This window comes from Alosa alosa, chromosome 6 (genome assembly GCF_017589495.1).
Source record: "Alosa alosa isolate M-15738 ecotype Scorff River chromosome 6, AALO_Geno_1.1, whole genome shotgun sequence".
Lineage (NCBI taxonomy): Eukaryota > Metazoa > Chordata > Actinopteri > Clupeiformes > Clupeidae > Alosa > Alosa alosa.
The window spans coordinates 1190682-1217844 of NC_063194.1; the positions used below are offsets into that span (position 1 = coordinate 1190682).

The window sequence follows — 27163 nt, forward strand, 5'->3', positions numbered from 1 at the left end:
GGTGTGTTTCTCTGTTCCTACCTGAACAGTAAACTTTCAAAGCGATAAGACCTGCTCAAAATGCCATTAACTAAGAGTTCATGGGCTTTCAAAATGATTTTGGAAACGTTATTTTAAGGTAAAAACTCCTCTGGGGTCCTTTATGCATCACATGACTAATTTGGGGTTTGAAGGGCCAGATTACTACCTGTTATAATCAGCCCATATGTAGTCATTCACCTCAATCTGATGACTGATGAACTTTACCTTATAGCCCCCCCCCAATCATCCTCATTGAGCACATAGGTTCTTGTAAAGCACTACTTAATTTGTAACCATTAGCCATTCAATACCCGTTCACCACACCATAACCCATTCATCTTGTGTACTGTATCTGAAGGACTTCTCTTACAGAAGGTATCATCCATGTAAAGCTAGACAGTACTTGTAAGGTAATAAAGCATATTGACTTAATGCAGTTATGACCTTTATGGTTAAAATAACCAATATACTGTAAGTGCATGGCCCATTTTAATGCCCTGCTTCCCTAATGGTACAATAACAACATGATTGTATAAAACAAGTTTTATTATTTCACAAGACTCCAAGATATCAGAATATCCAATAAAGCATTTTTGGCAACAGAGGTAGCTAGCTGGGCATTGTAATGCAGCACAAGTAAATTTGTCAAACTAGGCTAACATGTTTGTGTAGGCAAGCATGCATGACCAAACCTCGAAACTCATTGGACATCACACACAAAAACAGATGATGTACTAACACTTTCAAGACATCTACCATGATGTCCCACTGACATTACAACCTTAAGTGCTAAATAGCCCATTTAAACAGGGCTAAATGAAAGTAATGACAATTTGATAGGCTATAGGCTAGCCTGTCAAAGCTACACAAGATCAAAACATAGACGCCAAATTGCCTAATCGTACACTTACTCGACCACCAGTGGTCGTCGAAATTGTCACGTTTTTCCACAATATCCCATATCAACATTTAAAAACGATTTAAAATTGCTGTAGTCTTCTAGCTTCTTTACCAACATTTTCAGTTCCATTTGAGTCACGCTTCATGAATGCTCTCTAGGCGCGCGCGCACGTCAACCTCCGTTTATAAATATTCACGCTAAACTCCACCCGACTCCACCCATGGAAACTCAGAATCTCAGAAACCGTATATCTGGTAACAGCGGTCGTTCCGAACGTTCGATGCAGATGCCGATTGTTGCGTTGCACCTCAGTTAAACATTTTAACGGCGCGGTAAAAGCGTTACTTTCGCACCAGAGAAAAACCTATGAGAAAAACAGACCGACAGTGTGAAAAGTTGAGACAATATATTAACCTAAAATAAATCTGCGTCATTGCGTTTAAATAAGCCTAGTTTTAAATTGGTTACACTGTTATTTTCCTGCGTCGATGTCATCCGAGCAGTGTAAAATTGGTGTCAGTTTGCTATGATTTATATTAATAATATTATATATAATATAATACTTTTGTTTAACTATGAAACCCCAGAAGATAAAAGATAAGAGACTCTCCTGAAGAGGTGTTAATGAATCGTATGCACCAACACAAGGCCCTATCGCTTACATCACCAGCCAAAACAAAACGACAACTAAAGTTAGCGACTCCACAGGCTAATAATAAGGACTAACGTTAGTTGGCTACCACGATATAGGCTATTAACGAAAACTGTTGTCGTACAACTATAAGCATTTAATTATTGAGAGAGCATGAACCTTCAGAAGCTTTCAGAAAATATATGGTTTGATTAGGTGAGCTCAAAACGTAACCTATCATAGGTTACGTGCTTTTCGTCCGCCAATATACAAATTATCGTAGGCTATGTGACTTCAGTTGGCTTAGGCTACAGTAGAAAAGTACACTTGCTTTGATAACAGTTACAGGATAAAGTCAGGGCAGTTTATTTATATAGCACATTTTACGCAACAGGGTTGACCCAAAGTGCTTTACAAATGATTACAATGTTATTTACAAATATATATATATATATGTGTGTGTGTGTGTGTGTGTGTGTATAAAATAAAAAAGATTATGTTGAAGGTAGGGCTGTCAAAATAATGTGTTCATTTCGATTAATTAATTACAGAAATAATAATGCGTTACATTTTTTTTTAAAGCTGATTACTCGCATTTCATAGTGACATTTGACCCAATGCAGTCTGGCTATTGTGACTGAAGGAGGCAGGCGAGATAATAATGCTAGCCGCCAGCCTTGTCAAAATTAACTTTGCTAACGTTTTGCTGAACCCAGGCTACCCTATGACCGAATAAACTAACTAACCCACAAACTCCCTAAATAAATTGACTACATTTGTTGCACACTTGAAACAAAATGTCTCCAAAAGTATGTAGAAGGTGGTTACATTTATTTCCATTCCAATAACGTCACACATTACATTTCCGTTTGCACTTGTTGGCTATGCTGCTTTAATTTCTTTGTTCCTACTATTTAGTTTATTTTCTTGAACTGCTATTTCTTATCCTGGACTGCCACCTACTGGATAGAAAAGGCAACAACCTAGAAATTATGTGAATACAAATCAACATGTTTGAATGAATTCTACACATTACCCTGGTAGGGTAGCCTACTCTGCACATGTTATTGACAGTGAGTGGTAACTTCAGTCACATACATAAATACACACTACATAAATAGGCAATTTTGCGCAAATTCATCTAAAAGCACCGAATTTGGCACAGATGTAATTCAGGTCATACTGAAATGATTTAGCTAGGGCGCCGGAGCCAACGACCCTTGAGGCCCGAAAAGGGTTTCGACTAGGGTTTCGACTATAACTTTTGAACCACATGAGCTACAAATACAAACTTGATGGCTTTCTCAGCTTAATTGATCATGGGAAACACATAGGAATGTTTATATTTATGACCCAGTATATCTGGACCCCTTAATCCTCCAATTCCATTATGGCCGCTGTCCAAAAGGGAACATGTATATAGTTATGGTTGTGGTTATGGGATTTGGCAGACACCTTTGTCCAAAGCGACACACACATATAAAACAATATAATACTTAAATTTAACAGGGAACAATTTCAAATGTTGGTCAGACTACATTAAGAGGAATAGCAATAACAAACAACAATGTCAATTCAATCAACAATATAACAATAGCATGGTAAGACTATATTAATGACAATATCAATAATAAACAACAATGTCAATCAACAGCCTAATGAAAATAAACAATGCTATAGAACCATAACGCATAAGAAGCGCTTAATTAACTAAGTGCATGTTGAACAGATATGCCTTTAGACCCTCTTGAAGGACCCAAAACTACTACAGGAACGGACAGCACTGGGCAACTCATTCCACCAACATAGAACCACTGAGGAAAAGAGTCTTGAATCTGACCTAGCGTTTATGACTGGTCGACACAACAGGCGCTCATCACAAGACCGCAATCGGCAATGTACGTGTTAATCATTGAATTAAAATAACAGGGAGCAGACCCAGTCAGTGTCCTATAGGCCTAAATGAGAGATTTAAATTTAATTCTGGCTACTAGCCAGCAGAGAGAAACTAGGAGAGGAGTTATGCCAAATTAGGCCAGATTCACACCAAAGATTTGCGACGAGACAAAACCGTTGCAGAAAGAGTTGCAGTGGTGTGAATTAAATGTTGCACGTCCTTGCCAGCTGTTGCAAGCCATCACCATGTCTAGTCACAGTTGCAAGGTTTTAGAACGTGACAATAAAGTTGAATCTAATCTAATCTAAAAAAACTATAGACATTAAACTATATACATAGGGTGAGAGAGGGGCCCACCATTGCTAGTGTCCCTCCTCTTGAGGGTGGGGTGTGGGGGGCGAGGGGCGCACAATGGCTAGTGTCCGTCCTCTTGAGGGTGGGGTGTGGGGAGAGAGGAGCGCACCATGGCTAGTGACCGTCCTCTGGAGGAAGGGGAAGGGAGAGGGGCACACCATTGCTAGTGTCCGTCCTCTTGAGGGTTGGGTGTGGGGGGATAGGGGCGCACCATGGCTAGTGTCCGTCCTCTGGAGGGTGGGGTGTGCACCAAAGTTAACCTACAGTTTAGGGATTTTATGGGCTGCCCTCATCCTCTCTGCGTGCCCCCCTCCTCCAGTGAACCTGGATTTTGGCCTTCCAGTTCCAGTCCCTTGTGGCAGTTCTACTGGAGTGACCGAGGACATTCTGACCCTCTTCGTGATGAGCAAGAGGCTAATTTACGCAGCGTTACTTTTCACCATATTATTTATTTATCTAATTAAGTTGTGAGGATTCCTCAGGCTTAATAATGTTACTGATATATAATAATAAATCATTTAAAATAGAAAAACACAAAAACATAATCCGATTTGAGCTATATACAAGACTATTATAATGACACGGTTTTTGCACTTCTACCGTATTTTTGAGAAAAAATCTACCGCAAAATATTTTATTTGCAGTTTATGTAGGCTACATTTACAAAAAAAAAATCCCCTAAACTTTCCCACTGCGCTACGTCATTTCCTTGTACACAAAGTTGCACCCCCGTGAATGAGAGCTGGTCTGGGATCAGTCTCTCGACATGTAAGAATATCCGTGAGCAGAAAAGCAGGGATTTGTCGGCCTCAGATCAGAGGTTTGTATGCTGGAGGATTCACGTTGTGTAAAATAGATTCACTTCCGCATTAACTGTGTCCGTGCAACTGCACACCACTACAATGAGGCTTGCAGTGGCAGTCAGTGCCCGGGCTCTAAAATGTTTACCGAAGATGTTTTCTCCAGTTGCTTTACTGAAAGGCTTCAGAATACACACAGTCTGCCGGTACACATGTCATGTGACACCACGGACTCTTTCTGCGTGTACCAATATCACGCTCTTGAGAACACACCAACCGGTAGGTCATTCAGTTCTGCCATTTAACGTTAGCTACGTTAGCACGCTATTATGGTTGCACTTCATTTGCATCTAAGATGGACTGAATTTGTAAAAATGGATATTGAATAGTATTATGACTTGGTCTGCTCATCTCCTAGATTTCATCATTGACATGCAGAACGTCAGGATATGTATTACCAAACACAAGAACATTCGCTTCCATGCCTCTACCGCCCTCACCTGGTGACAAGAAGTCTGGTAACAAGAAGACTGAGGTGCGTTCAAGCATGATAACAGTTATACAGTCTGTGTAGACACTAAATGTAGACTGGACACAAATTATAAAGTTATACTTGCTTACTTTTGAGGATAAGTAAGTTGTATGAGGCAAAACCAACATAGAGAACATGCATGCTTTTTACAAATATTGTCATTTCGCCTTGGCAGATGGGTATAGGTAGAATGATTTTTTTTTTCTCACAGTTATCCCTGTTTTGTTTGTTTACAGCCAGTGACTTGGAAATCCTTAGTAGTAACATTTGCCATTGGTGGAACTCTGCTTGCAGCCATGAAAATATTCAAGAAAGAAAAAGAAGACTGTAAGCAGCCTTAGTAGTTTGTGCAAATCCATTGACATTATAACAAATGGGCATGGAGAGCTTACATTTTTAATCAGTGCATTTATGATTGGTCTGTTCAAGCTCAGGTCTCAGGCAATATTTTGAATGCTCTGAACTGAATTTCCTTATGCAGCAATAGAGCGAGAAAGGACAAAGTCATTGGGGAAGCCGGCTCTGGGAGGTCCATTCTCTCTCATCGACCACAACAACAAGCCATGCAAGAGTGAGGATTTTTTGGGCCAGTGGGTCCTACTCTACTTCGGCTTCACTCATTGTCCAGACATTTGTCCAGATGAAATTGAGAAAATGATTGAGGTTGTGGATGAAATCGGTAAGTTACCTAGTTTATTATTGAGGCGCACTGCATTGTGCTTGTGTTTGACGTGTTTATTTAATCTCAGAAGTCTGTTCCTTGGTGCATTATGTATTGTTAACTCTAGCTATGATAGACCACAAGTTACTAAAATAAAATCAGGTTATGGAATGGATCATGAAAGAGTGAATACTTTGTCACAGACAGGATAAAGTCTCTTCCCAACCTGACACCAATCCTCATTACAATCGATCCAGAGAGAGATACTGCAGAGGCTATGTCAGTGTATGTGAAAGGTACACTTAAACCCCACCAACATTTTCAGCCATTTTGAGTGACTTAACATGAACATGAACATCTGAACATTTAGTTTTCAGTATAAAATATGTTGTGCTATATAATTACTATATTCCTGTATAGTGCTGCTGGCATTATTATGACTTTGATTTTCTTTATTAAAAATAATGCTAGTGAGTATGTTTCATTCTGAATCAAATAAATCACTGTTGCTTGAATTGGAATACAGCACAAAGTAGTTGTGAATTAACATACATCTTTGTTTTGTTTTGTTCTGTTTTTTCGTCTCTAGAATTTTCTCCAAAGCTCATTGGTCTAACAGGAGCAACTGCACAAGTTGATCAGGTTTCTCGAGCCTATCGAGTGTACTACAGCCAGGGACCAAAAGATGAGGATAATGACTACATAGTGAGTTTATGATTTTCACATCAGTAATGCCTGCTCTAACATGAAATCGCAATACCACATTCCAGTGCAAATGTGCGAAAATTGACATCCATTAGACTAGACACCTAACTGCTGTGTTTGCCTTTTCTCCTCACAGGTTGATCACACAATTATCATGTACTTGGTTGGCCCCGACGGTGACTTTGTGGAGTATTTTGGACAGAACAAGAAGAGTGGGGAGATTTCATCTTCCATTGCATCACACATGCGGAAGTATCGGCAGAATAAGTAGTACTATGCTACATGCACTGTCCTATTGGATGATGGCTCAAAAATGCACTGCTATTCGGACACAGGCTGGCTGTGCCTCGATCGGACTTGGGGTTGCTGGGTTTTTTTTTTTTGCTTTTTTCTAAGAGATTAAGTATTTATGAGCAATACTTTATATTTGTGAATTCTCAAAGAAACAGTCTTTGAGCAACTAAACATATATTCATTTGATTGCAGAAGTCAGTTTTTTGATTGTTGAGTTTACCATCATCTGCTTTTGTTCCACATTCTTTAAAATATAATATTTCTTTTCGATTAAAAGATATTGTGAATTTAAGTGTGTTAAACAGTGAAGCAAATCACTGCCTTTCTATTCTACACACACTGCCAACCATGTATGACATTATGAACACATTTTCATATCCATCTTTGGCCTGTAATGAAACATTTTGATATAGGTATAAGTATATATACTCTTTTGATCCCGTGAGGGAAATTTGGTCTCAGCATTTATCCCAATCCGTGAATTAGTGAAACACACTCAGCACACAGTGAACACACAGTGAGGTGAAGCACACACTAATCCCGGCGCAGTGAGCTGCCTGCAACAACAGCAGCGCTCGGGGAGCAGTGAGGGGTTAGGTGCCAGGTGCCTTGCTCAAGGGCACTTCAGCCGTGCCTACTGGTTGGGATTCGAACCGGCAAACTATATTACATCTACTCTCACTTCCTCCACTGGTTTGTTATCAGAGTTGGACTGTAAACAGACAACTACATTATATACTGTAGGTCTGACCATTTTCTCTAGGGTTATCACTTCTAACAATAAATACATTTACAATACAAAGACGTTATATGTCCTTGTTATTATAGTATGCCAGGCAACTCCTTTGGCACATTCATGTTAGGCACCTCTCTTGTTGTGACATTTCAGATGCACTGCATCAGCAATGATTTTACAAACTTAACACATAACATTTAGCAAATGATCTTTGAGCTCATCACTCCTCAGATTAAATCAGCACTCTGATTCATTATATTCTCTTATTTTTAATTTATTATTACTTGAATTTGAAAATCAATATAAGCTTGTTAACCCTCTTTGACGCTGAAGACGGCATTGTGACATGCTTTCTAAAAAAAAAGTTATAACTTGAGAGTGCGTTTACTTTTTGTTTCATCCAGTGCTTCCTTTGTATTTTCGCACCCAAAACCCACATTTTACGTTGAGTCGAGCCCACCTATTTCCTAAACCTCTTTGAAGCCCACTATACTGTTTCCTCCTGGTCGTCCCCTGTGACCACTGGCATGGGAGACGCACCACAGCGCCTTTATTCCCAGGCTGTCTGGTCGCCTGTCTCCTGAACCCCTAATTCTAGGCAAATGCTCCCACCCTCAGATCTGTCCTCCAGCAGGGCCTGGGGCCAGACATGTCCTCTCCCTGCCCAGCCCCCTCCCCTCATGATAAAACGGCTCATAGGGAATCAGCTGCTGCCTCCACCAGTTGCCGCAGGCATGACCTTGGGTCCTTACACCTTGTCTGGTAACGTTGGGGGATACCCTGTATGCCAATCTCAAGCAGAAGAGGTCAGCACAGGGTCTTTTGTACCCCGTCCAATGTGTGTGTGTGTGTGTGAATAAATCTGCAGCTGTCACCAACTGATCACTTGACATTTATGACCCATTAGCATAATCAGCAATGATGTGATGTGCCAAAAAGTGTCATCATCCTTGAGATAACCATGCGCTCCTTTATGAATGGGAATAACTACTCTTCATTAAGGCCTTAACATTGTGGGTGTGTTTGTATTGTGCTTGTGTTAGTTATATGCTGCAATTTAACATGCTCGAATTTGAAAAAGGGCCGTTGGCTTGGCGAGTATACTATTGGCGAGTTTTGACATGGGCAATATTCAGTTGGGATGGCATATTTAAGAACCCTTGATTTAAAAAATAAACATGCATGAACATCATCCACAACTATGTGAGTTATGCAGCGATATCTTAGTATTATTAGCTGCATTGTCAGCAGCAAAGCTTCTCATCAATAACTGGCCACAGGGAATCTCGCACAGAGCGTACATGAAACACATTCTTGCGTCAAATTGTCCTGAGTGTTTAAAGCACACTAATATGAATCCATTTAAAGGATTTCAGACAAGATCTGGTGGTGAGTTTTAGGATCTGTGTTCAACCCCATAAATCCATGCAATCAATGGAGCCTGACAAATGGAGGTCTGGGATTTCTGTCTGTCTGTAACTGAGTCTACTGTGTCTAAGTGTTTAGTACTGCATATAACTAGCAGGTTTAGAGCATTCTCATATTCTTGCATTTGTATCAACTATGAAAACTATTTTACTGAGTTTATTCCTTATCTCTTAAACATACTAATTATTTTACTATTTTCCCCAATGCTTGATTTTTAAAAAGTCAATTGTTTGTGTAAAAGCCAATGTAAAGAAGAGAGAGTTCACTCTTCCATGTACAGTATGTGTGTCAGTGGTGGCTGAATGGAGAGCTTACTATTCCATGTATTTCAGTGGTGTAAAGCTGAATGGGGGGATCCCAGATGAAAGTGATGGAATATGACTGGAGGAGTCTGCCCATACTGCCCATCACTCTTTGCCCACTTCCACATGATCCCCCACCACCAGACAGACCCTGGTGCCACCGATCCGCAGACAGTGCCAATCCCCATTTAGGCACCACTCCGGCAGACCTAATCTTCCCTGAGCCAAGAAAATGAGCAAATCAAGAGGCACCAAAAGCCTGTCTAATCTACCATCATTGCTTTTTAATGGCCTGGGCCGAGAATTAGAATGAAAACATTTAAAAGGTGACACAATGAAGCCGTGGATAGACATATCAAAGCATAAAACAAACATAGTTGACTGCTCCAAAGAGACCCTCCCCCCACCACCACCACCACCCCAAAGCCAGATTTGATCATTGCCCGAATAAGGTGTTGCCCATTGTAGAAAAGCCCCCTGAAAACTGCCCCCTTTATAAAAGCTGTCAAAGTCTTGTTAGCACGATGACAGAGGGGGCGAAAGGAATGCGATTGTGTTCGCAACGAACAAGACACAATAGCTGGTGTAGTTTCCTGCTTCTGTGAGTGATACACAGGGAGAAGGACACCTTCAGTAAAATTTCTCAAGGACACACCCTTGGGTGGATGCAAGTTGTTTCTGCATACTGATTAACTAAAGGTAAGCTTGGGAATTACTTATCCTTGACCTTACTGTATATTTGCTATGTCCAAGGTCCTGACATTTGAAAGCATTGTGTATTGTATGTTATATTGCGGTGGCTGCCTGTCTTTATACAGCTTTTCAAGATGAGTGACACCGATTTGGAAATATTTGGGGAGGCTGCCCCATACCTGCGCAAGTCTGAGAGGGAGAGGATCGCTTCTCAGAACAAGCTCTTTGACGCCAAAACCTCCTGCTATGTGGCTGACCCAAAGGTGGAGTACATCAAGGGGAAGATCCTGAGCCAGGACAGCACCAAAGCCACCGTGGAGACTGAGGATGGAAGGGTAGATACTCATTTAATTTCACCTACTGTAGATACCTTGATGCCGTCATCATCATGCCACCAGTAAATACACTTGACATACATGTAAATCGTACTGATGAGCATTAAATGGTGCAAGGAGGGAATGAAGCCCAATGGGCTTGTACAGAGTATTAATATGATAATCATTCTATTATTTCACAACTGAGAAAAGTTGAAAGCACACACCAATCATCAATCTTGTAATTGAGATATATGATTTCTCAGTGAAGATAGGACTTAACGGACTGCTGGTGCCATGTGCAACCAAACTGTTTAACACGTCTGGCTTGTGCAACAGGTTGTCATGGTTAAGCCAGATGAAATCAGGCCCATGAATCCACCCAAGTTTGACAAGATTGAAGACATGGCCATGCTGACCCATCTTCACGAGCCGGCCGTCCTGTTCAACCTGAAGGAACGTTACGCTGCCTGGATGATTTATGTAACCAAAACCACTTCACACAGCTCATACATACTTCACCATCTATATTTATTAGCATTTATATTGATTTAAATGCTCCATTGACTTGAATGGGATTTCCGAAAGTTCTAGCGGTCATTATTTCTTGGGAAAGGACCTCTGAAAACAAGAATGACCGCTGTCAATGGCAACGGAGTTTGTGCTTGGAACTTCATTCAAAAGTGAAAGCAGACGGTTGATCAGCTGTGTTCTAAAGAATGTTTGATTCAAGTTCAGCATGTGTTGCGAACTATTTGTTTCTCAGCAAAAGCCACGACGAAACGGTAACAAATAAGTGTAAAGAGACATATCATGAGTTAATTTTTTCGTTTTGGCAAGTAGCCGTATAATAAGCGGGATAATGTATATTCCTCCGCTGGCGCGTCGGGGTCCGGTTCGCCCTGTCGGGACTTATTTTCCCCATAATGACCGGCGTTCTATACATTATCCCTTACTTAATACAAGCATTCAGAGGACCTCCCCTGCACTGAACATTTCTATCAGCCCTTACTCCAAGCATATTCCTTTAAGTAAGGGATAATGTATAGCTAGAACGCCGGTCATTATTGGGAAAATAAGTCCCGACAGGGCGAACTGGACCCCGACGTGCAGCAAAGGGGTCTCGTTCCGCCCTGAAGGGACTTATTTTCCCAATAATGACCGGCGTGCTATACATTATCCCGCTTATTACACGGCTACTTGCCAAAACTAAATAATAAACTCCCCACAATATGACTTTAGCCTACATAGCCTAGCTTATTTGTTACCGTTCATCGTGGCATTTGCTGAATAATAGTTCGCAACAACACACGCTGAACTTGAATCAAACATTCTTTAGAACACAGCTGATCAACCGTCTGCTTTCACTTTTGAATGAAGTTCCAGTCCTTGCGTAGTGATATGAGATACCTTAATTAGAAGCACAAATCCCGTTGCCATTGACAGCGGTCATTATTTTTTTCAGAGGTCCTTTCCCAAGAAATAATGACCGCTAGAACTTTGGGAAATCCCATTCAAGTCAATGGAGCGTTCTACTTGCCTTGTGAGGAGCCGTGTAATAAATCAGTGTAATTATAAGGCTCTTGATTTGCTTTACACAGTATGCATGTTACCATTCTCTTTGGTCCCTGGGTTAACAATTCATGTTGTTAGAATCTTGCAGCTCACTTGAGTAGAGACACATTTGTATTTGATTGTTTTGAGCACTACTTGTCTTGATGAGTTCTAACTGCGCCTCGCTTCCTTGCAGACCTACTCTGGGCTGTTCTGTGTGACTGTGAATCCCTACAAGTGGCTTCCAGTCTACAACCCAGAGGTGGTGGCTGGCTACCGTGGCAAGAAGAGACAGGAAGTCCCACCCCATATTTTCTCCATTTCTGACAATGCCTACCAGTTCATGCTCACAGGTATGCCCGAACAACATGGTGTTGCACAAATGCAAAGAATTGAATTGTTAAGTTTGGTGTGTGATTTCCCAAGTTATGGCTCTGGGCAATTCCGCGCAAAACTGTCACATCCATAACGCCAACACAATGCCATGGTATTTAGTTGGCGTTATGAATGTGACCGTTTTTTTTATGTGGAATTGCCCCTCTATAAATGGGAAAAAAGTGCCTCAGACTGAACAAGCAAATAAATATATTGCCACAGATTCATGGAAGTGAGAGATGCCATTTGATTGTCAGTTAAGCTCAATTATTAACAACATTTTAACATTTAAATCACAGACTCTGAATTTAAGGTTTTAAAGTCAATGCCATAGACTTTACATTTACATACCGGTAGACAAATTGACTCACATAATGTACTCTTGTAGAACTGTGCACTGTTTCTTCTAGGGATAAAATGAAAACAAAAAATAATGAATGATTTGCATGTGTGTACACCAGTAATCTGTTTTTTTCCTTCAGACCGTGAGAACCAGTCCATTCTGATTACGTATGTTCCAACTGAATTCTGTTGATTATTTTTGATTAATTAGTACTCTGTGTCTTTATTTTGTGTAATTATGTATTTATCTGTTTAATGCTTTGAACAATAGCGGAGAATCTGGTGCAGGAAAGACTGTGAACACAAAACGTGTCATCCAGTACTTTGCAACAATTGCATCTATTGGAGACTTAAACAAGAAAAAGGAGCAAGCTGGCAAAATGCAGGTACAAAGTAAATCATACCTTTTTTTTCCTGCACTGCCCAAATGCTCAAAAATGAGTCCGTGAGCAGATTGTGAACTTGAAAACTTTCTCTTATCTTGTGCTTCATGGAATCATTAATACAGGGCACACTAGAGGATCAAATCATCCAGGCCAATCCTCTTCTTGAGGCTTTTGGGAATGCCAAAACTGTGAGGAATGACAACTCCTCTCGCTTTGTAAGTGTCTCATTGGGTCAATCATAAACTCATCATTATAATCCCAAAGACTGTTTGAGCGATTAAAGTAAAGAAACATTTTATGATTTTAGGGCAAATTCATCCGAATCCACTTTGGAACAAAGGGGAAGCTTGCGTCAGCCGACATTGAGACATGTGAGACATTTGTTACTGATGTACCAGTATGGAAGTCATTTTATGATATCATTTTACACGAACATACCACTAAAATGGATTGGTGATGTATTCACTGATGTGCATGCTCTCCTCCTCAGACCTTCTGGAAAAATCCAGAGTTACGTTTCAGCTACCTGCAGAGAGAAGCTACCATATCTACTATCAAATTCTGTCGAATAAAAAGCCAGAATTAATTGGTTGGCACTGCATATGAAACTTTCCGCAACCGTACTAATTTTGGACATTTGATTGGGCACCTGTGTTACAAAATAAACTCTTCTGTTGTTTTCCCCTCAGAGATTATGCTTCTCACCACAAACCCATACGATTACCCTTACATCAGCCAGGGCGAGATCACAGTGCAGAGCATTGATGACACTGAGGAATTAATGGCCACAGATGTAAGAGAGTCAGTCAAACAGTTTCTCAGTTAGACTGATGTCTTTCATTCTTTGTTCATTTGTTGGCGATAAATGGGAAAAATATATCCAGAGGTGTGATCCACAACATGCCTTCTCTCCCTCTACAGAATGCCATTGACATCCTTGGTTTCAACACAGAAGAAAAATGTGGGATATACAAGCTTACAGGGGCAGTCATGCACCATGGCAACATGAAGTTCAAGCAGAAACAGCGGGAAGAGCAGGCTGAACCTGACGGCACCGAGGGTATAGGAAGCCATCTTTCCAAGAAGTCGTATCAACGGTCAATGAACTGATTTTCAAATATTGATTCCTCTTTTGATCATGACTCATTGTTTGCTACCCAGTGGCTGACAAAGTCGCCTACCTCATGGGCCTGAACTCTGCCGACCTGCTCAAAGCTCTGTGCTACCCCAGGGTCAAGGTGGGAAATGAGTATGTCACAAAGGGTCAGACTGTTCAACAGGTACTGTCACACACACACAAAAAAAGAGACATTTCTAAATAAAATGTAGTACATTTAGTATACTAGATCAATGAATAACTTTGCCTCGTTTTCCTGAAGGTGAATAATTCAATGGGTGGGCTTTCAAAAGCTGTGTATGAAAAGCTCTTCTTTTGGATGGTGACCCGGATCAATCAGCAGCTGGACACCAAACTATCTCGACAGCATTTCATTGGAGTGCTGGACATTGCAGGATTTGAAATATTTGAAGTGAGTCCCTTCCCACTGAGACACACTGATCACAGGCACAGATGGGACGGAATAGGTTTGCCTCACTACTCACTAACTTGTTAACGCCTGTCATCTCGCCTGTCATCTCCAACAGATGAACAGCCTGGAGCAGCTCTGCATCAACTTCACTAATGAGAAACTGCAACAGTTTTTCAACCACCACATGTTTGTTCTGGAGCAAGAGGAGTACAAGAAGGAAGGGATTGAGTGGGAGTTCATAGACTTCGGGATGGATCTGGCTGCCTGCATTGAGCTTATTGAGAAGGTAATGTAAAACAGAAGTAATTACAAACAATCATGACCCTATGAGTTTGCCTCCTTGTGTAACAAAGATGTGTGATAACATGACATTTTTTCAATAGCCAATGGGCATCTTCTCCATTCTGGAAGAGGAGTGTATGTTTCCAAAGGCCACAGACACCTCCTTTAAAAACAAGCTGTATGATCAGCACTCTGGTAAGAACAACAACTTCCAGAAGCCCAAGCCAGCCAAAGGTAAGGTGGAGGCCCATTTCTCCCTGGTGCACTACGCCGGCACGGTGGATTACAACATCAGCGGTTGGCTGGAGAAGAACAAAGACCCCCTGAATGACACGGTGGTGCAGCTGTACCAGAAGGCTGCTCTCAAACTGCTGTCGCAGCTCTTTGTCACGTATGCTGCGGCTGATGGTAAGTTGGTGAACAGCCTCTGGAACTCTTCCATGTACTGTAGCTAACTCTCTCTCTCTATCTCTCTCATACATGTCCATTGTTTCCTCCCTTACTGTAGTGGATGGTGGAGGCTTTAAAAAAGGCGGGAAGAAGAAAGGCTCATCTTTCCAGACAGTTTCTGCACTTTTTAGGGTAACTTCAGTGGTTTACACACACTTGCTTGACAATGACATGCTGGTGATGACATTGGTTGTGTATTGCTCATTAAACTTATTAGAGGTATTGAACTGCACAGGGTGTACAACGGCAGGCATAATATCAATGCTATGTTTGCAGGAAAATCTAAACAAGCTCATGACCAACTTAAGGTCCACTCATCCCCACTTTGTGCGCTGTATCATTCCCAATGAGACAAAGACACCGGGTAAGACATGGCTCCTCTAATCCATACAATGTGACAAGGATGAATGAAACATTGGGTGACTAACCTGCCCAAGATTAAAATATGTTAAAAACAGAGGAAATGGTACACTCTGTTTCTAGATGCAGTGGATTTGGCAACATTTTGGTTGTGCAGCCTTTTTCAAGTTGCAAGAGTGTGTGGTTTCTTCCTTTTTTATTCCATAATCTCTCTCCATGACCAGCACCTCGCTTAGAAGTTTTCACAGTGTGCGTTCACTCTTCCCAACAAACTCTTATTTAAAGGTGCCATGGAAAACAGCCTCGTCTTGCACCAGCTGCGCTGCAATGGGGTGCTGGAAGGCATCAGGATCTGTAGGAAGGGCTTCCCAAGCAGAATCCTCTATGGAGATTTCAAGCAGAGGTACATCTTATCACATTACGTGGTTAATCAAAGCATATCCAATCATAAGAATCCCTATGAGGAGTCCCTCCACTCGGCAGCCATATTGTTACGCTTTTTGGGCATCTATTTCGGCAGTAATGTGCGTGCGCAAGGCTTTAAGACACCAACCTTGCTCCAGCGGCGAGATCACAACACATGATTGGCACGATGTATTCACAACACACCACATGATTGGCACAATATATTCACATGCCGACTTTTTTGCCGCAGAAGGTGCGGGATATGTGTAAACAACTGCTATGTTGGTAACCCCATGCATTTCTATGGAGGATTTTTTGAGTGCTGTGTCTCCTCATTAGAAAGTCTCTGGTACAACTGGATGTTCCATTTCAACAGGTACCGGATCCTTAATGCAAGTGCGATTCCAGAGGGACAGTTCATTGACAGCAAAAAGGCCTCAGAGAAATTACTGTCCTCGATCGAGGTGGATCATAACCAGTATAAATTTGGACATACAAAGGTAACATTATAGATTGAGAAAGTGTTGTAAAATCCTGATGCAACTTGTCATACTACATGGAAACAACTTTATGACAACTTTGTGATTGTAATGGACAACCACTGATGTTTAAGACTTTAAGGTTATGCCAGTCTTTTGACAGGGTTTCCTGGGTGCTGAGTACCTTAGGGTTGACATGAAAGGTGATCATGCACAGTGATGACCTGTGATGAGCTGTGTTTCTGTGTAGGTGTTCTTCAAAGCCGGTCTGCTGGGCGTGCTGGAGGAGATGCGAGATGAGCGGCTAGCAGTGCTAATGACCCGCATCCAGGCCGTCTCCAGGGGTTACGTCTCCAGGCTCAAGTTCAAAGAGATGACAAGGAAAAGGTCTAAGCTGAGAAACTTACAAACAAAAACATTTTGGTTTACTTGATTTATTTATATAGAAAATGGACAGATACATAGAGAGAGTCATAGTGGCTACAACAACAATACATCACTCTGTTCTAATAGTATTACTGTGTACTGAATGATTACGGGACTGTTGTGGGCAGTGGTAGCATAGTGGCTAATGAGTGGGGTTAGCAAGCAGTAGCCTGAAAAGTTATGGGTTCAATTTCCAGTTTCCCCTGTTATGCCCTTGATCAAGGTAGTTAAAAGCGCCCCAAAGATTTTTTTTACCTTAAAATAACGTTTCCAAAATCATTTTGATAGCACATAAACTCTTAATAGGGCGAACGGCACTTCTGCCGCACTCTGAGCAGGAGTTATGTTTGTCCTGTGTTGCAAAAGACGCATATTTAGTTTGCCCAGTATTGCGCTTCTCAACTGTAGAGGTAGCCTGACGAGCCAGACCCACATTAAAATGTAGGGTCTGGGCACTCACCGTTCGCAGTGCTCAGTCCGAGGGGCGGGATAATCAGTTGTCTTTCAAATTCCCTCTGCACGCAATAGGACAGCGGCAGCGCTCTGAGTCCCATGCGTTTCCCACCAGCGGAGCTAGTTGGCTAGTTCAAACGTTTGCCAACGTAATAAAAGCTTAACTCGTGTCACACTGTTCGCCAGCAGCAACATCTATCTTATTTGTATTCAAGTAGCAGGGAATTCAAGCCAAACCGTTGCAACTCTGCCATCAATCATTATGTTAAGCCCACCTAATGACTCTATACACGATTTTATTGGCCTGATTAAGTTCCGATTTCTGGAGCTCACAAGCCAACGGAGAGTTGCTAGACTAGCCCTGACAGCAAATGTAATTTGATGCCGCTAGGGGTGCGTCTAGATTTCTAGGCTACTGTAGAGGCGCTCCCGAGTGCAAATCTTCTTTAGTACTGCTTTAAAGCAACACCAAAGCACTTTTCCTCTGTCGCACGCACGCTATTTATTTATCCAGCACCGGATTTGCAAATAATGATGTCCACAGACATGGTAGACTACAGTATGTTGCATATTTTATGAAAGTATGATTATTGCGACATCAGAAGCAAGTCAAATTTGTACTTTCTTATGTCTCCTTCCATTTAACTACAAATCCGCTACCCGATCTGGCAAACTTGCATAGTGCGGTTATAGCCGATAGAAGGTCGCAAAGCGAATGCAGAAGTGCCGTTTACCCTATTACGAGTTGATGAACCACTGAAACAATTTTGGAAACTTAAAAATTATACAAGGTACAAAAAACTCTTTGTTGCTTTAACCCCGAGTTGCTCTGGGGACAATGAGCCTTGTACTATAATCAACATACTGTATGTAAGTCGCTTTGGATAAAAGTGTCTGCTAAATGAATAAATGTAAATGTTTCCATTCAGGGAGTCTATTTACATCCTCCAGTACAACCTGCGCTCCTTTATGAATGTAAAGAACTGGCTGTGGATGAGGCTCTTTTTCAAAATCAAACCGCTGCTACGCAGCGCAGAGGCCGAAAAAGAGATGCAAAACATGAAGGAAGAATTTTCCAAACTGAAAGAGGATTTTACCAATTCAGAGACCAGGAGGAAGGAGCTGGAAGAGAAGATGGTCGTCCTTGTCCAAGAGAAGAATGACCTCTATTTTCAGATCCAAGCAGTAAGGGTGTTTTTTTGGGGTTTTGTATATCAAATCAATACAACAAATATAGATAGACAGATAGATTACATTAATAATCTATTATGGTGTCATGTGCCTCTGTTAAATAATATTCTATTTGTAAAAACTTTGGAATATGTTCATCCTGTTAGAGTTTGTGTATTAAACAATGTCCTTCATTACTGAAGTGGGAAACCATTTATGCCTCTTGCCCATGTTTTCACAGGAGAGAGACAATCTCATTGATGCTGAGGAGCGATATGAGGGCATGATCAAAAGCAAGATACACCTGGAGGCGAAGGTGAAGGAGCTGACTGAGAGGATAGAGGAAGAGGAGGAGATCAATTCAGAAATTACAGCCAGGAAAAGGAAACTGGAGGATGAGTGCTCGGAGCTGAAAAGAGACATTGATGACCTGGAGCTCACCATAGCCAAGGTCGAGAAGGAGAAGTATGCCACGGAGAACAAGGTGAGTGGTCATCTATGATGTCTAAATAAAAACATTTTACTGTATATGTATGCATTTAGCTGACACTTTTATCTAAAGCGACTTGCGCAAATTGTATGGCCATTCTCAACTCCGGGTTAAGTGCTTTGCTCAAGGCATAAACAGTGGCAGCCGGGAATCAAATTTATTTGTGGAAACGGGTGCACACATCCAAAACATGTTTTAACAGGTGCCAGACAAAAAGTGTCAGAGAGAGAGAAGGAGATAGACCATCTGTATATGGGCTCCAAGAGATACTATATTTATTCTAAAAAGGCAACGTTTCCATCTCAACAGATCTTCATCAAGCAAATAAGAACTTAGTTCTTATTTGCCTGATGAAAACCGGGAATCAAACCCGCAACCTTTGTGGCTACTGCATGGACACTACGTCACCACTGCCCAGACGTTTTGGTTTAAACAGTTTGGTCTGTCATGGTTAAAAGTATCATTTCTATGTCCAATTATGACCATAGGTGCAGAATTTGACGGAGGAGCTTACCACAATGGAAGAGGTCCTACTGAAGAACTCAAAGGAGATGAAATCCCTGCAGGAGGTTCATCAGCAAACCCTGGATGACCTTCAGGCTGAGGAGGACAAAGTCAGCACACTAGCCAAGACAAAATTAAAACTGGAGCAACAAGTAGATGATGTATGTATTTCTTCTATATAAGTTTTATTTCTGTACTGTGAAAAACAGTTATAGAACAAATCATTTAAAAGTCATAAAATGTATAGAGAATGTTAAAGAATGCAGAGTGCAGCTTGAAAAAATACACAATAATGTAAAATGAGATAAAATACAGTTAAATAAAATCAGAGGACCATTCAAAGTCATACATAACATATTTAAAAAGTCCCATTTGCCTGCGAGATTGCTAAACATCAAGTTCATCATTTCAGCTTGAGGGATCTCTAGAACAAGAAAAGAAGATCCGTGCAGATCTGGACAGAGCAAAGAGGAAACTGGAGGGGGACCTCAAACTGTCCTTAGAGAACATCATGGACCTAGAAAATGAAAGGCAGCAATTGGACGAAAGACTGAAAAAGTATATAATGCTATTTACAAATTCACTATTGCCCTCTTATGCTTTCATTTGTTATTCCTGTTTGCTTTTGTTTATGTAAAGCACATTGAATGACCTCTGTGTATGAAATGCGCTATATAAATAAACTTGACTATTGATTTATGTTTATATTTCAGTATGGATCCTCAGGTTAATCCTAAACCTGAACTATTTGTGTGATATAATTCATAAAAAGTTTTAAATTCTTACAGGAAAGATTTTGAACTCAATCACCTTCAGGCTAAAATTGATGATGAGCAAATACTAAGCTTGCAGCTTCAAAAGAAAATCAAGGAGCTTCAAGTAAGCTTACACTAATGGAAACATTACCTTGATACTTATTACAGTGCATGAAAATGCACTGTACTGTTCTTCCTAGGCAACTTCTTATTACAGTGCATGAAAATGCACTGTACTGTTCTTCCTAGGCATCAACAACTTTTTCTTATTATTATTATTCCGCTTACCACTTTTTCCATTCGCATTTTCTCTTGAACAGTTTAACTTAGAAACTTTGTTCAAACTTTGTAACGTAGGTCTTCAAACGAAGCAGGTTGCTATGTCTTTTCCACTTTGAAACTTTTATACTTTTTAAACTATTAAAGAAAAACTTTTTACAAAAACCCCATAGACTTAACATTGCCGATTATGACATCATAATATGGCCATTAAGCAATTAGAATCCAATGGCAGGTGTTCAGGCCACCTGCAGCCTCAGGCTTTAAGCATACAATCTGGGTCAATTAAGGCTACACATCCTATTCAACTGTTTCCTCTGCCCAAAACCGTTTCAAAATAAAAGTCCTCACTACAATAATCCACTGTTAAACCCATTAAACTACTGAACTTTTTACATTCAACTTTTAAACAGTCTACTCTTAAACTATCATTACACTATCTATCTATTAAACTAGCTGTCTATCAACAACTTTTAAACTATCTATATTCAACTTTTAAATGGTCTACATGTAAACTATCATTAAACTATCTATCTATTAAACTAGCTGTCTATCAACAACTTTTAAACTATACATTCAACTTTTAAACGGTGTACTTTTAAACTACCATTAAACTATCTATCTATTCAACTAGCTGTCTATCAACAACTTTTAAACTATCTACATTCAACGGTCTACTTTTAAACTATCAACTTTTATTAAGCTTTGCAACCACCTCCTAGCATCACTGTAGTAACCATCTCTGTATTATCTATTTTAACTATACATGATATTTTACATCACATCTTTTGCATTTTCATGCACTGGTAATTCCTTGGAATTGCATTTCTAGTTGCATTTGATACATTGATATTTATTTCAATGCTCTCATAGACAAAATATATTAACACTTCTGCATAGGCCCGCATTGAAGAACTGGAGGAGGAGATTGAGTCTGAGCGTGCTGCCTGTGCCAAAGTGGAGAAGCAGCGGTCAGATCTGTCCAGGGAGCTGGAGGAGATCAGCGAGAGGCTGGAGGAGGCCGGAGGTGCCACCGCTGCCCAGATCGAGATGAACAAGAAGCGGGAGACCGAGCTCCAGAAGCTCCGGCGGGACCTCGAAGAGGCAATCCTGCAGCACGAGTCTGTCACCGCCACCCTCCGCAAGAAACAGGCCGACAGCGTGGCGGAACTGGGGGAGCAAATTGAGAACCTGCAGAGGGTTAAACAGAAGCTGGAGAAGGAGAAGAGCGAGTACAAGATGGAGATTGATGACATGTCAAGCCACATGGAGGGCATCCTGAAAAGTAAAGTAAGCCTGCCCTGAAGCCATTTCATCTCCAATTTATTTACATTGAAAATACTGTATATAAGTTGTCTTATGGGGCACTGTGGCGCAACTGGCTACAGCGCTCATACCATATATGGGTCCAAGTGCCTACGGGGGCCCGGGTTCGAGTCTGACCCGGGTCATTTCCTGATCCCACCCCATCTCTCTCTCCCACTCACTTCCTGTCTGCCTCTTCACTAAGGCAAAAAAGCCCAAAAAATATAATACACTTTATAAATGGTCTTATATTTGTTTTTCATTGGAGCCTATGTACAATGAGCCTACACATGTCTGCTCTCTAGGCAAACATTGAGAGACAGTGTCGCAGCCTTGAGGATCAGTGTCAGGAATACAAAGCCAAGGCTGAAGAAGCCCAGAGGGCCCTGACTGACTTCACAAGTCAGAACGCTCGCCTGCAAGCCGAAAACGGTGAGATCTGACCTGGTCTCTTGCAGCATAAGATGGCTCTCATGTTTATTTGTTTGTTTGTTTGTTTTTACTGAAAGGCTTTGTTTTTTCTTGAGCAGGTGAGCTCACACGCAATGTTGAGGAGAAGGAAAGTACAATTTCTCAGGTCAACCGAGTGAAGGCAGTGTGCACTCAGCAAATTGATGAACTAAAGAGACTTTTGGAAGAAGAAATTAAGGTTCCATCAATACTTCCCCTCACCTCTTCAACTTCTGCATGTGTCTCACAACTATCTCTGAAAATGTGTCACTGTCATTTGGTTTATACCTCTCTTTAGAGCAGCAAAGATTTCCTTTGTTGATGTTAAATAATCTTTAAAACATTAATGGTTTTGGTGATGGATTTCAGGCCAAGAATGCCCTGGCCCATGGTCTGCAGTCCTCCCGCCATGACTGTGACCTCCTGCGGGAGCAGTTTGAGGAGGAGCAGGAGGCCAAAGCTGAGCTGCAGCGCTGCATGTCCAAGGCCAACAGCGAGGTGGCGCAGTGGAGAACCAAGTACGAGACGGACGCCATCCAGCGCACCGAGGAACTCGAAGAGGCCAAGTAATGTAGCACGTAGCGTGTGCATACAGTGTACCATTGTGTGTGTGTGTGTGTGTGTGTGTGTGTGTGTGTGTGTGGGGGGGGGGGGGTAGTGTAAATGCCAAGGAGCTGGGCTAAAATGCAGTAGCCTGAAAAGTTGTAGGTTCGATTCCCGGCTTCTACTGTTGTGCCCTTGAGCAAGGTACTTAACCCTGAGTTGTTTTGGGGAGAATTGGGGCAGTCGTGGCCTACTGGTTAGGGCTTTGCGTTTGGAACCAAAGGGTTGCCGGTTCGATCCCCGACCCCGAGCGCCACTGTAGCAAGGCAGCTCACTGCTCTGGATTAGTGTGTGCTTCACTTCACTGTGTGCTCTGTGTTGTTCACTAATTCATGGATGGGATAAATTTACATATTCCTTGTACATTTCCATTTCCATTGCCCTTGTAATATAGTTGACATATGTAAGTCGCTTTGGATAAAAGCGTCTGCTAAATGAATAAATGGAAATGGAAATGATTTACTTACACCATTTTATTGTACCCATGTAGAAAGAGACTTGCTCAGCGCCTCCAGGACTCTGAGGAGCAAACTGAAGCTGTGAATGCCAAATGTGCCTCACTGGAGAAGACCAAACAGAGACTGCAGGCTGAGGTGGAGGACCTCATGGTTGAGATGGATCGGGCTAATGCTGCTAGTGCCATACTGGACAAGAAGCAGAAGAACTTTGATAAGGTAATTTCAACCCCATCTCATTTAGTCTATAGAAGAAAAGAGTCTACTGAACTTTAATCTTGATCAACAATTGATGGATGATGAAAACTGTGAAGGTATATTGCTTTTGCGTCAGATTCTTGCAGAGTGGAAGCAGAAGTATGAGGAGAGTCAGTCAGAGCTTGAGGCCTCCCAAAGGGAGTCCAGGACTCTGAGCACAGATCTTTTCAAACTGAAAAATGCTTATGAAGAGGCATTGGATCACCTGGAGAACATGAAGAGAGAGAACAAAAACCTTCAGCGTATGTCCAGTTGTCTAATCTATTCTAGAGATACCCACATGCTAGCCACTGACTGAAATATTACATGAATGAAATGTAACTCCATTGTTGAGTCTATCGTTATTTAATTAAAGGTGCTCTAAGCGATGCTGGGTAACGTCACTTCTGTTGACATTCAAACAAAACAGAAAGCTAGCTTGCTACTTCCTCCCCCTTCCTCCCGTGCAATTGAAACTCTCCTAAATGCGCATCTTGTCGGTGATTTGCTAGAACAGTTTGTTATATTTTTATGGGCAAGGTTTACCCAAGTTGTTTTGTGGCTTTTTGAAGCCTAGGCTGTCCACAGAGATTTTTTTTTGTCCCCAGAGCATTTTTTTTTGTAGTGTAGTCGGGACACAGGCAGCTAGCGGATGGTGAGGTGATGTTTGCTGTAAGTGACAAAAAATGTTTTTTTTTTCAGAGGAGATTGCCGATGTCGCCGAGCAAGTGGGTCAATCTGCAAAGACCATTCTTGAGCTAGAGAAAGCTGTAAAACAGGCCGAACAAGACAAAATCGATGTCCAGACAGCTCTCGAAGAAGCCGAGGTACCTAACACTAAAGAAATAGACTTCCGCTGTCAAAATGGAAGGGATACTCAAATACTGTAACTGAAAAACCTTTTATTTCTAGTCATCTCTAGAACATGAGGAAGCCAAGATCCTCCATGTCCAGCTGGAGCTCAACCAAGTGAAGTCCGAGTTGGACAGGAAGGTGGCGGAGAAAGAGGAAGAGATTGACCTGCTAAAGAGAAACTACCAGCGGACGATCGACACACTCCAGAGCGCTCTGGACTCAGAAACCCGCAGCAGGAACGAAGCTGTGCGCCTGAAGAAGAAGATGGACGGAGATCTGAACGAGATGGAGATCCAGTTGGGCCATGCTAACCGCCAGGCTGCCGACACCCACAGACAGCTCCGCACCCTGCAGGGTCAGCTGAAGGTACGTGTGGATGTCACACACAGCTGTGCAGCACAGACAGAGAGAGTGATGAACTACAGTAGAACTCCAATCATTTCAGTTGCCAATTCCAACACTAGCCCAGAAGGTACGAAAATGACCACCAACATATTGGGTTCGTGGTGGTAGATTTTGCCACCAACACTATAAGAAGCTGATTGCCTGAGTTCCAAATGTTTCTATGACCACATTCACCAGAACACACTAGAGCACTAAAATGGCTGACACTGACTGGTTGAATCTGGGTCTAAAAAGCCTGGCCCCCTGCTACTGTGTGTGCTTTGATCCCACCACTTGCCCTCCAGGTCTCTAATTGGTGGTGATCTCTCCCTTCTTTCCTGTGTTTCAGGACACCCAGGTGCACCTGGACGATGCCCTTCATGGACAAGAGGACCTGAAGGAGCAGTTGGCCATCGTCGAGCGCAGAAATGCTCTAATGACCACAGAGATCGAGGAGATGAGAGCGGCTTTAGAGCAGTCAGACAGATGTCGCAAGATGGCCGAACAGGAGCTGGTGGACGTCAGCGAGAAGATGCAGTTTCTCCACACCCAGGTGAGAGCTTCAGACTCCGTGGTAATGAATGTTTGTTTGATGCCCGGTAGTGAAGTGTTTCTTGGCATTCCTCACAGACAACCAGCCTGAACAACACAAAGAAGAAGATGGAGACTGACATCACACAGCTCCAGTCAGAGGTGGAGGATGCCGTACAGGAGGCCAGAAATGCAGATGAGAAAGCCAAGAAGGCCATCATGGATGTATGTTAAGATTCTGGACTTTTTTTAAGCTTGATGAGTATATGGAGTTAATGAGTAATTCGAGTGAATTCGGCTATTCAATGAAATACTTTGGTGGCTGTTAGGCAGCCATGATGGCAGACGAGCTGAAGAAGGAGCAGGACACCAGTGCCCATCTTGAGAGGATGAAGAAGAACCTGGAGACCACCGTCAAAGACCTGCAACACCGCCTGGACGAGGCTGAACAGATCACCATGAAGGGTGGGAGAAAGGAGATCCAGAAACTGGAGACAAGGGTGAGGGGAAGCGCAGTCCAATGGACTTTGAGTTGAAATATGCTAAAAGATGCTGTATCTTTGCAGCATTTTGATCTGTGTGCTTCCTGTGACAGGTGAAAGACCTGGAGAATGAGCTCGAAGGAGAACAGAAACGCAGTGCAGAGTCTGTGAAAGGGTTAAGAAAATATGAGAGAAGGATCAAGGAACTTACTTACCAGGTAGCATAGGGTTCTTTTTTTTATTATTTTTTTAGTGCAGTTTCTAAATAAAACCCATAAACCCACAGGTGTCTTAAAGCCTATCTTGTATGTGTGAGTATGGAACTGTATGCTTAATGTCTTTCTATCTATAGTCTGAAGAAGACAAGAAGAATGTTGCACGGCTGCAGGATCTGGTCAACAAACTGCAACTGAAAGTGAAAGCCTTCAAGAGGCAGTGTGAAGAGGCGGTAAGTTGTGATATAGAAATACAATGCAATGCTATTTTTTTTTTCATTCATTCATTCCAGCTTTATTTATTCTCGGAAGTTCATTAAGGGTTGTCCTCATGTTCAATGAAGTCGAGATAACCGAGATTTGACTTGGAAAGAGAGCATAGTGGTGCTCAAATCTACTCTTATGTATATCTTCCTGTTTTCCCCCAACCCAGGAGGAGCAGACTAGCATGCACCTGTCCAAGCTCCGAAAGGTGCAGCATGAACTGGAGGAAGCAGAGGAGAGAGCCGACATAGCGGAGTCCCAAGTGAACAAACTGCGAACCAAGAGCCGAGACTTTGGCAGTAAGGGAATAGAGAATTATAAGAAACTGGATGGATTAGCACCCATTAGCATGTTGATAAATGACTAAATGAATGGTTTTATTTATTTATTGTGATATTAAATTCTTAGTTAGTTAAAGCTGTTTGTTTCAGTCAATACGAACATTTACCAGTTTTTATGTAGTAGTTAATATAATTTGTGAATCGAGATGTATGACATTTAGGCCTAGTAAATTTACCAGAAATAATTTATCATTTGTTAAAAATATAATTGACATTTCCAAGAATCTCTGTTGTTTTAGGTCAAATCATAACTTTCCATCTCTAATCATAATTATGTATCATATGCATATGCATGACAGACAGCCTGGCAAATAAAGATATCTACCAAAACAATGGTCTAATCATAGGGATTACGCAAAGAAAAGCAGCCACCATGGTGTTTGCCACCCCCAGAAATAATGTCTGGCTGCTCGGTACTATTCTAGGAATGTCATGCTGCAGACATCCCGGGATTAAAATCGTGGAGGGGGCTTCGGAGCTCTGTTCACTCGGACAGTATTAATACCTCCGCCTGAGCCCAGCCAGCTAATATA

General features: G+C 41.7%; 2 protein-coding genes across 5 annotated transcripts; both read left to right on the forward strand.

Annotated features, from left to right (window-relative positions):
- The first annotated feature begins 4640 nt into the window (after positions 1-4640).
- Positions 4641-7314, forward strand: LOC125295781 (protein SCO1 homolog, mitochondrial). 2 transcript variants are annotated; one of them, XM_048245257.1, is made up of 7 exons: positions 4645-4883; positions 5023-5139; positions 5373-5463; positions 5618-5815; positions 6001-6093; positions 6387-6502; positions 6639-7314. In XM_048245257.1, exons 1-7 carry the CDS (start codon positions 4707-4709, stop codon positions 6771-6773), a joined length of 927 nt encoding a protein of 308 aa, XP_048101214.1. In that variant the 5' UTR covers positions 4645-4706; the 3' UTR covers positions 6774-7314. The 2 variants fall into 2 exon arrangements, with proteins under 2 accessions (XP_048101215.1, XP_048101214.1); XM_048245258.1 differs by lacking the exon at positions 6001-6093 and having other exon boundaries at positions 4641-4883.
- A 2772-nt stretch (positions 7315-10086) lies between these two features.
- LOC125296722 (myosin-3-like) lies at positions 10087-26766 on the forward strand. 3 transcript variants are annotated; one of them, XM_048246794.1, is made up of 38 exons: positions 10087-10290; positions 10609-10752; positions 12020-12176; positions 12681-12708; positions 12812-12926; positions 13049-13141; positions 13234-13297; positions 13417-13515; positions 13616-13719; positions 13848-13986; positions 14088-14206; positions 14306-14455; positions 14571-14741; positions 14839-15145; positions 15246-15319; positions 15464-15551; positions 15833-15950; positions 16329-16452; positions 16682-16818; positions 18240-18495; positions 18722-18964; positions 19459-19635; positions 19887-20032; positions 20263-20353; positions 21409-21798; positions 22119-22245; positions 22344-22462; positions 22633-22829; positions 23357-23540; positions 23656-23821; positions 24261-24385; positions 24471-24779; positions 25147-25350; positions 25428-25553; positions 25658-25828; positions 25924-26028; positions 26163-26258; positions 26459-26766. In XM_048246794.1, the coding sequence occupies exons 1-38, from the start codon at positions 10090-10092 to the stop codon at positions 26654-26656; spliced, it is 5862 nt and encodes a 1953-aa protein (XP_048102751.1). In that variant the 5' UTR covers positions 10087-10089; the 3' UTR covers positions 26657-26766. The 3 variants fall into 3 exon arrangements, with proteins under 3 accessions (XP_048102751.1, XP_048102750.1, XP_048102748.1); XM_048246793.1 differs by having other exon boundaries at positions 10090-10290; positions 14839-15153; positions 15278-15319; XM_048246791.1 differs by having other exon boundaries at positions 10090-10290; positions 15258-15319.
- Positions 26767-27163: the final 397 nt, after the last annotated feature.

Excerpts from the sequence above, each read along its gene's own strand:
- LOC125295781 (XM_048245257.1), top strand. The coding sequence starts at position 4,707 with ATGAGGCTTGCAGTGGCAGTCAGTGCCCGGGCTCTAAAATGTTTACCG. Across the intron at positions 5,464-5,617 it reads CAAGAAAGAAAAAGAAGACT|CAATAGAGCGAGAAAGGACA; the intron begins GTAAGCAGCCTT and ends TTCCTTATGCAG. Across the intron at positions 6,094-6,386 it reads TATGTCAGTGTATGTGAAAG|AATTTTCTCCAAAGCTCATT; the intron begins GTACACTTAAAC and ends TTTCGTCTCTAG.
- LOC125296722 (XM_048246794.1), top strand. The coding sequence starts at position 10,090 with ATGAGTGACACCGATTTGGAAATATTTGGGGAGGCTGCCCCATACCTG. Across the intron at positions 13,720-13,847 it reads AGGAATTAATGGCCACAGAT|AATGCCATTGACATCCTTGG; the intron begins GTAAGAGAGTCA and ends CTCCCTCTACAG. Across the intron at positions 19,636-19,886 it reads TGGAGCAACAAGTAGATGAT|CTTGAGGGATCTCTAGAACA; the intron begins GTATGTATTTCT and ends TCATCATTTCAG.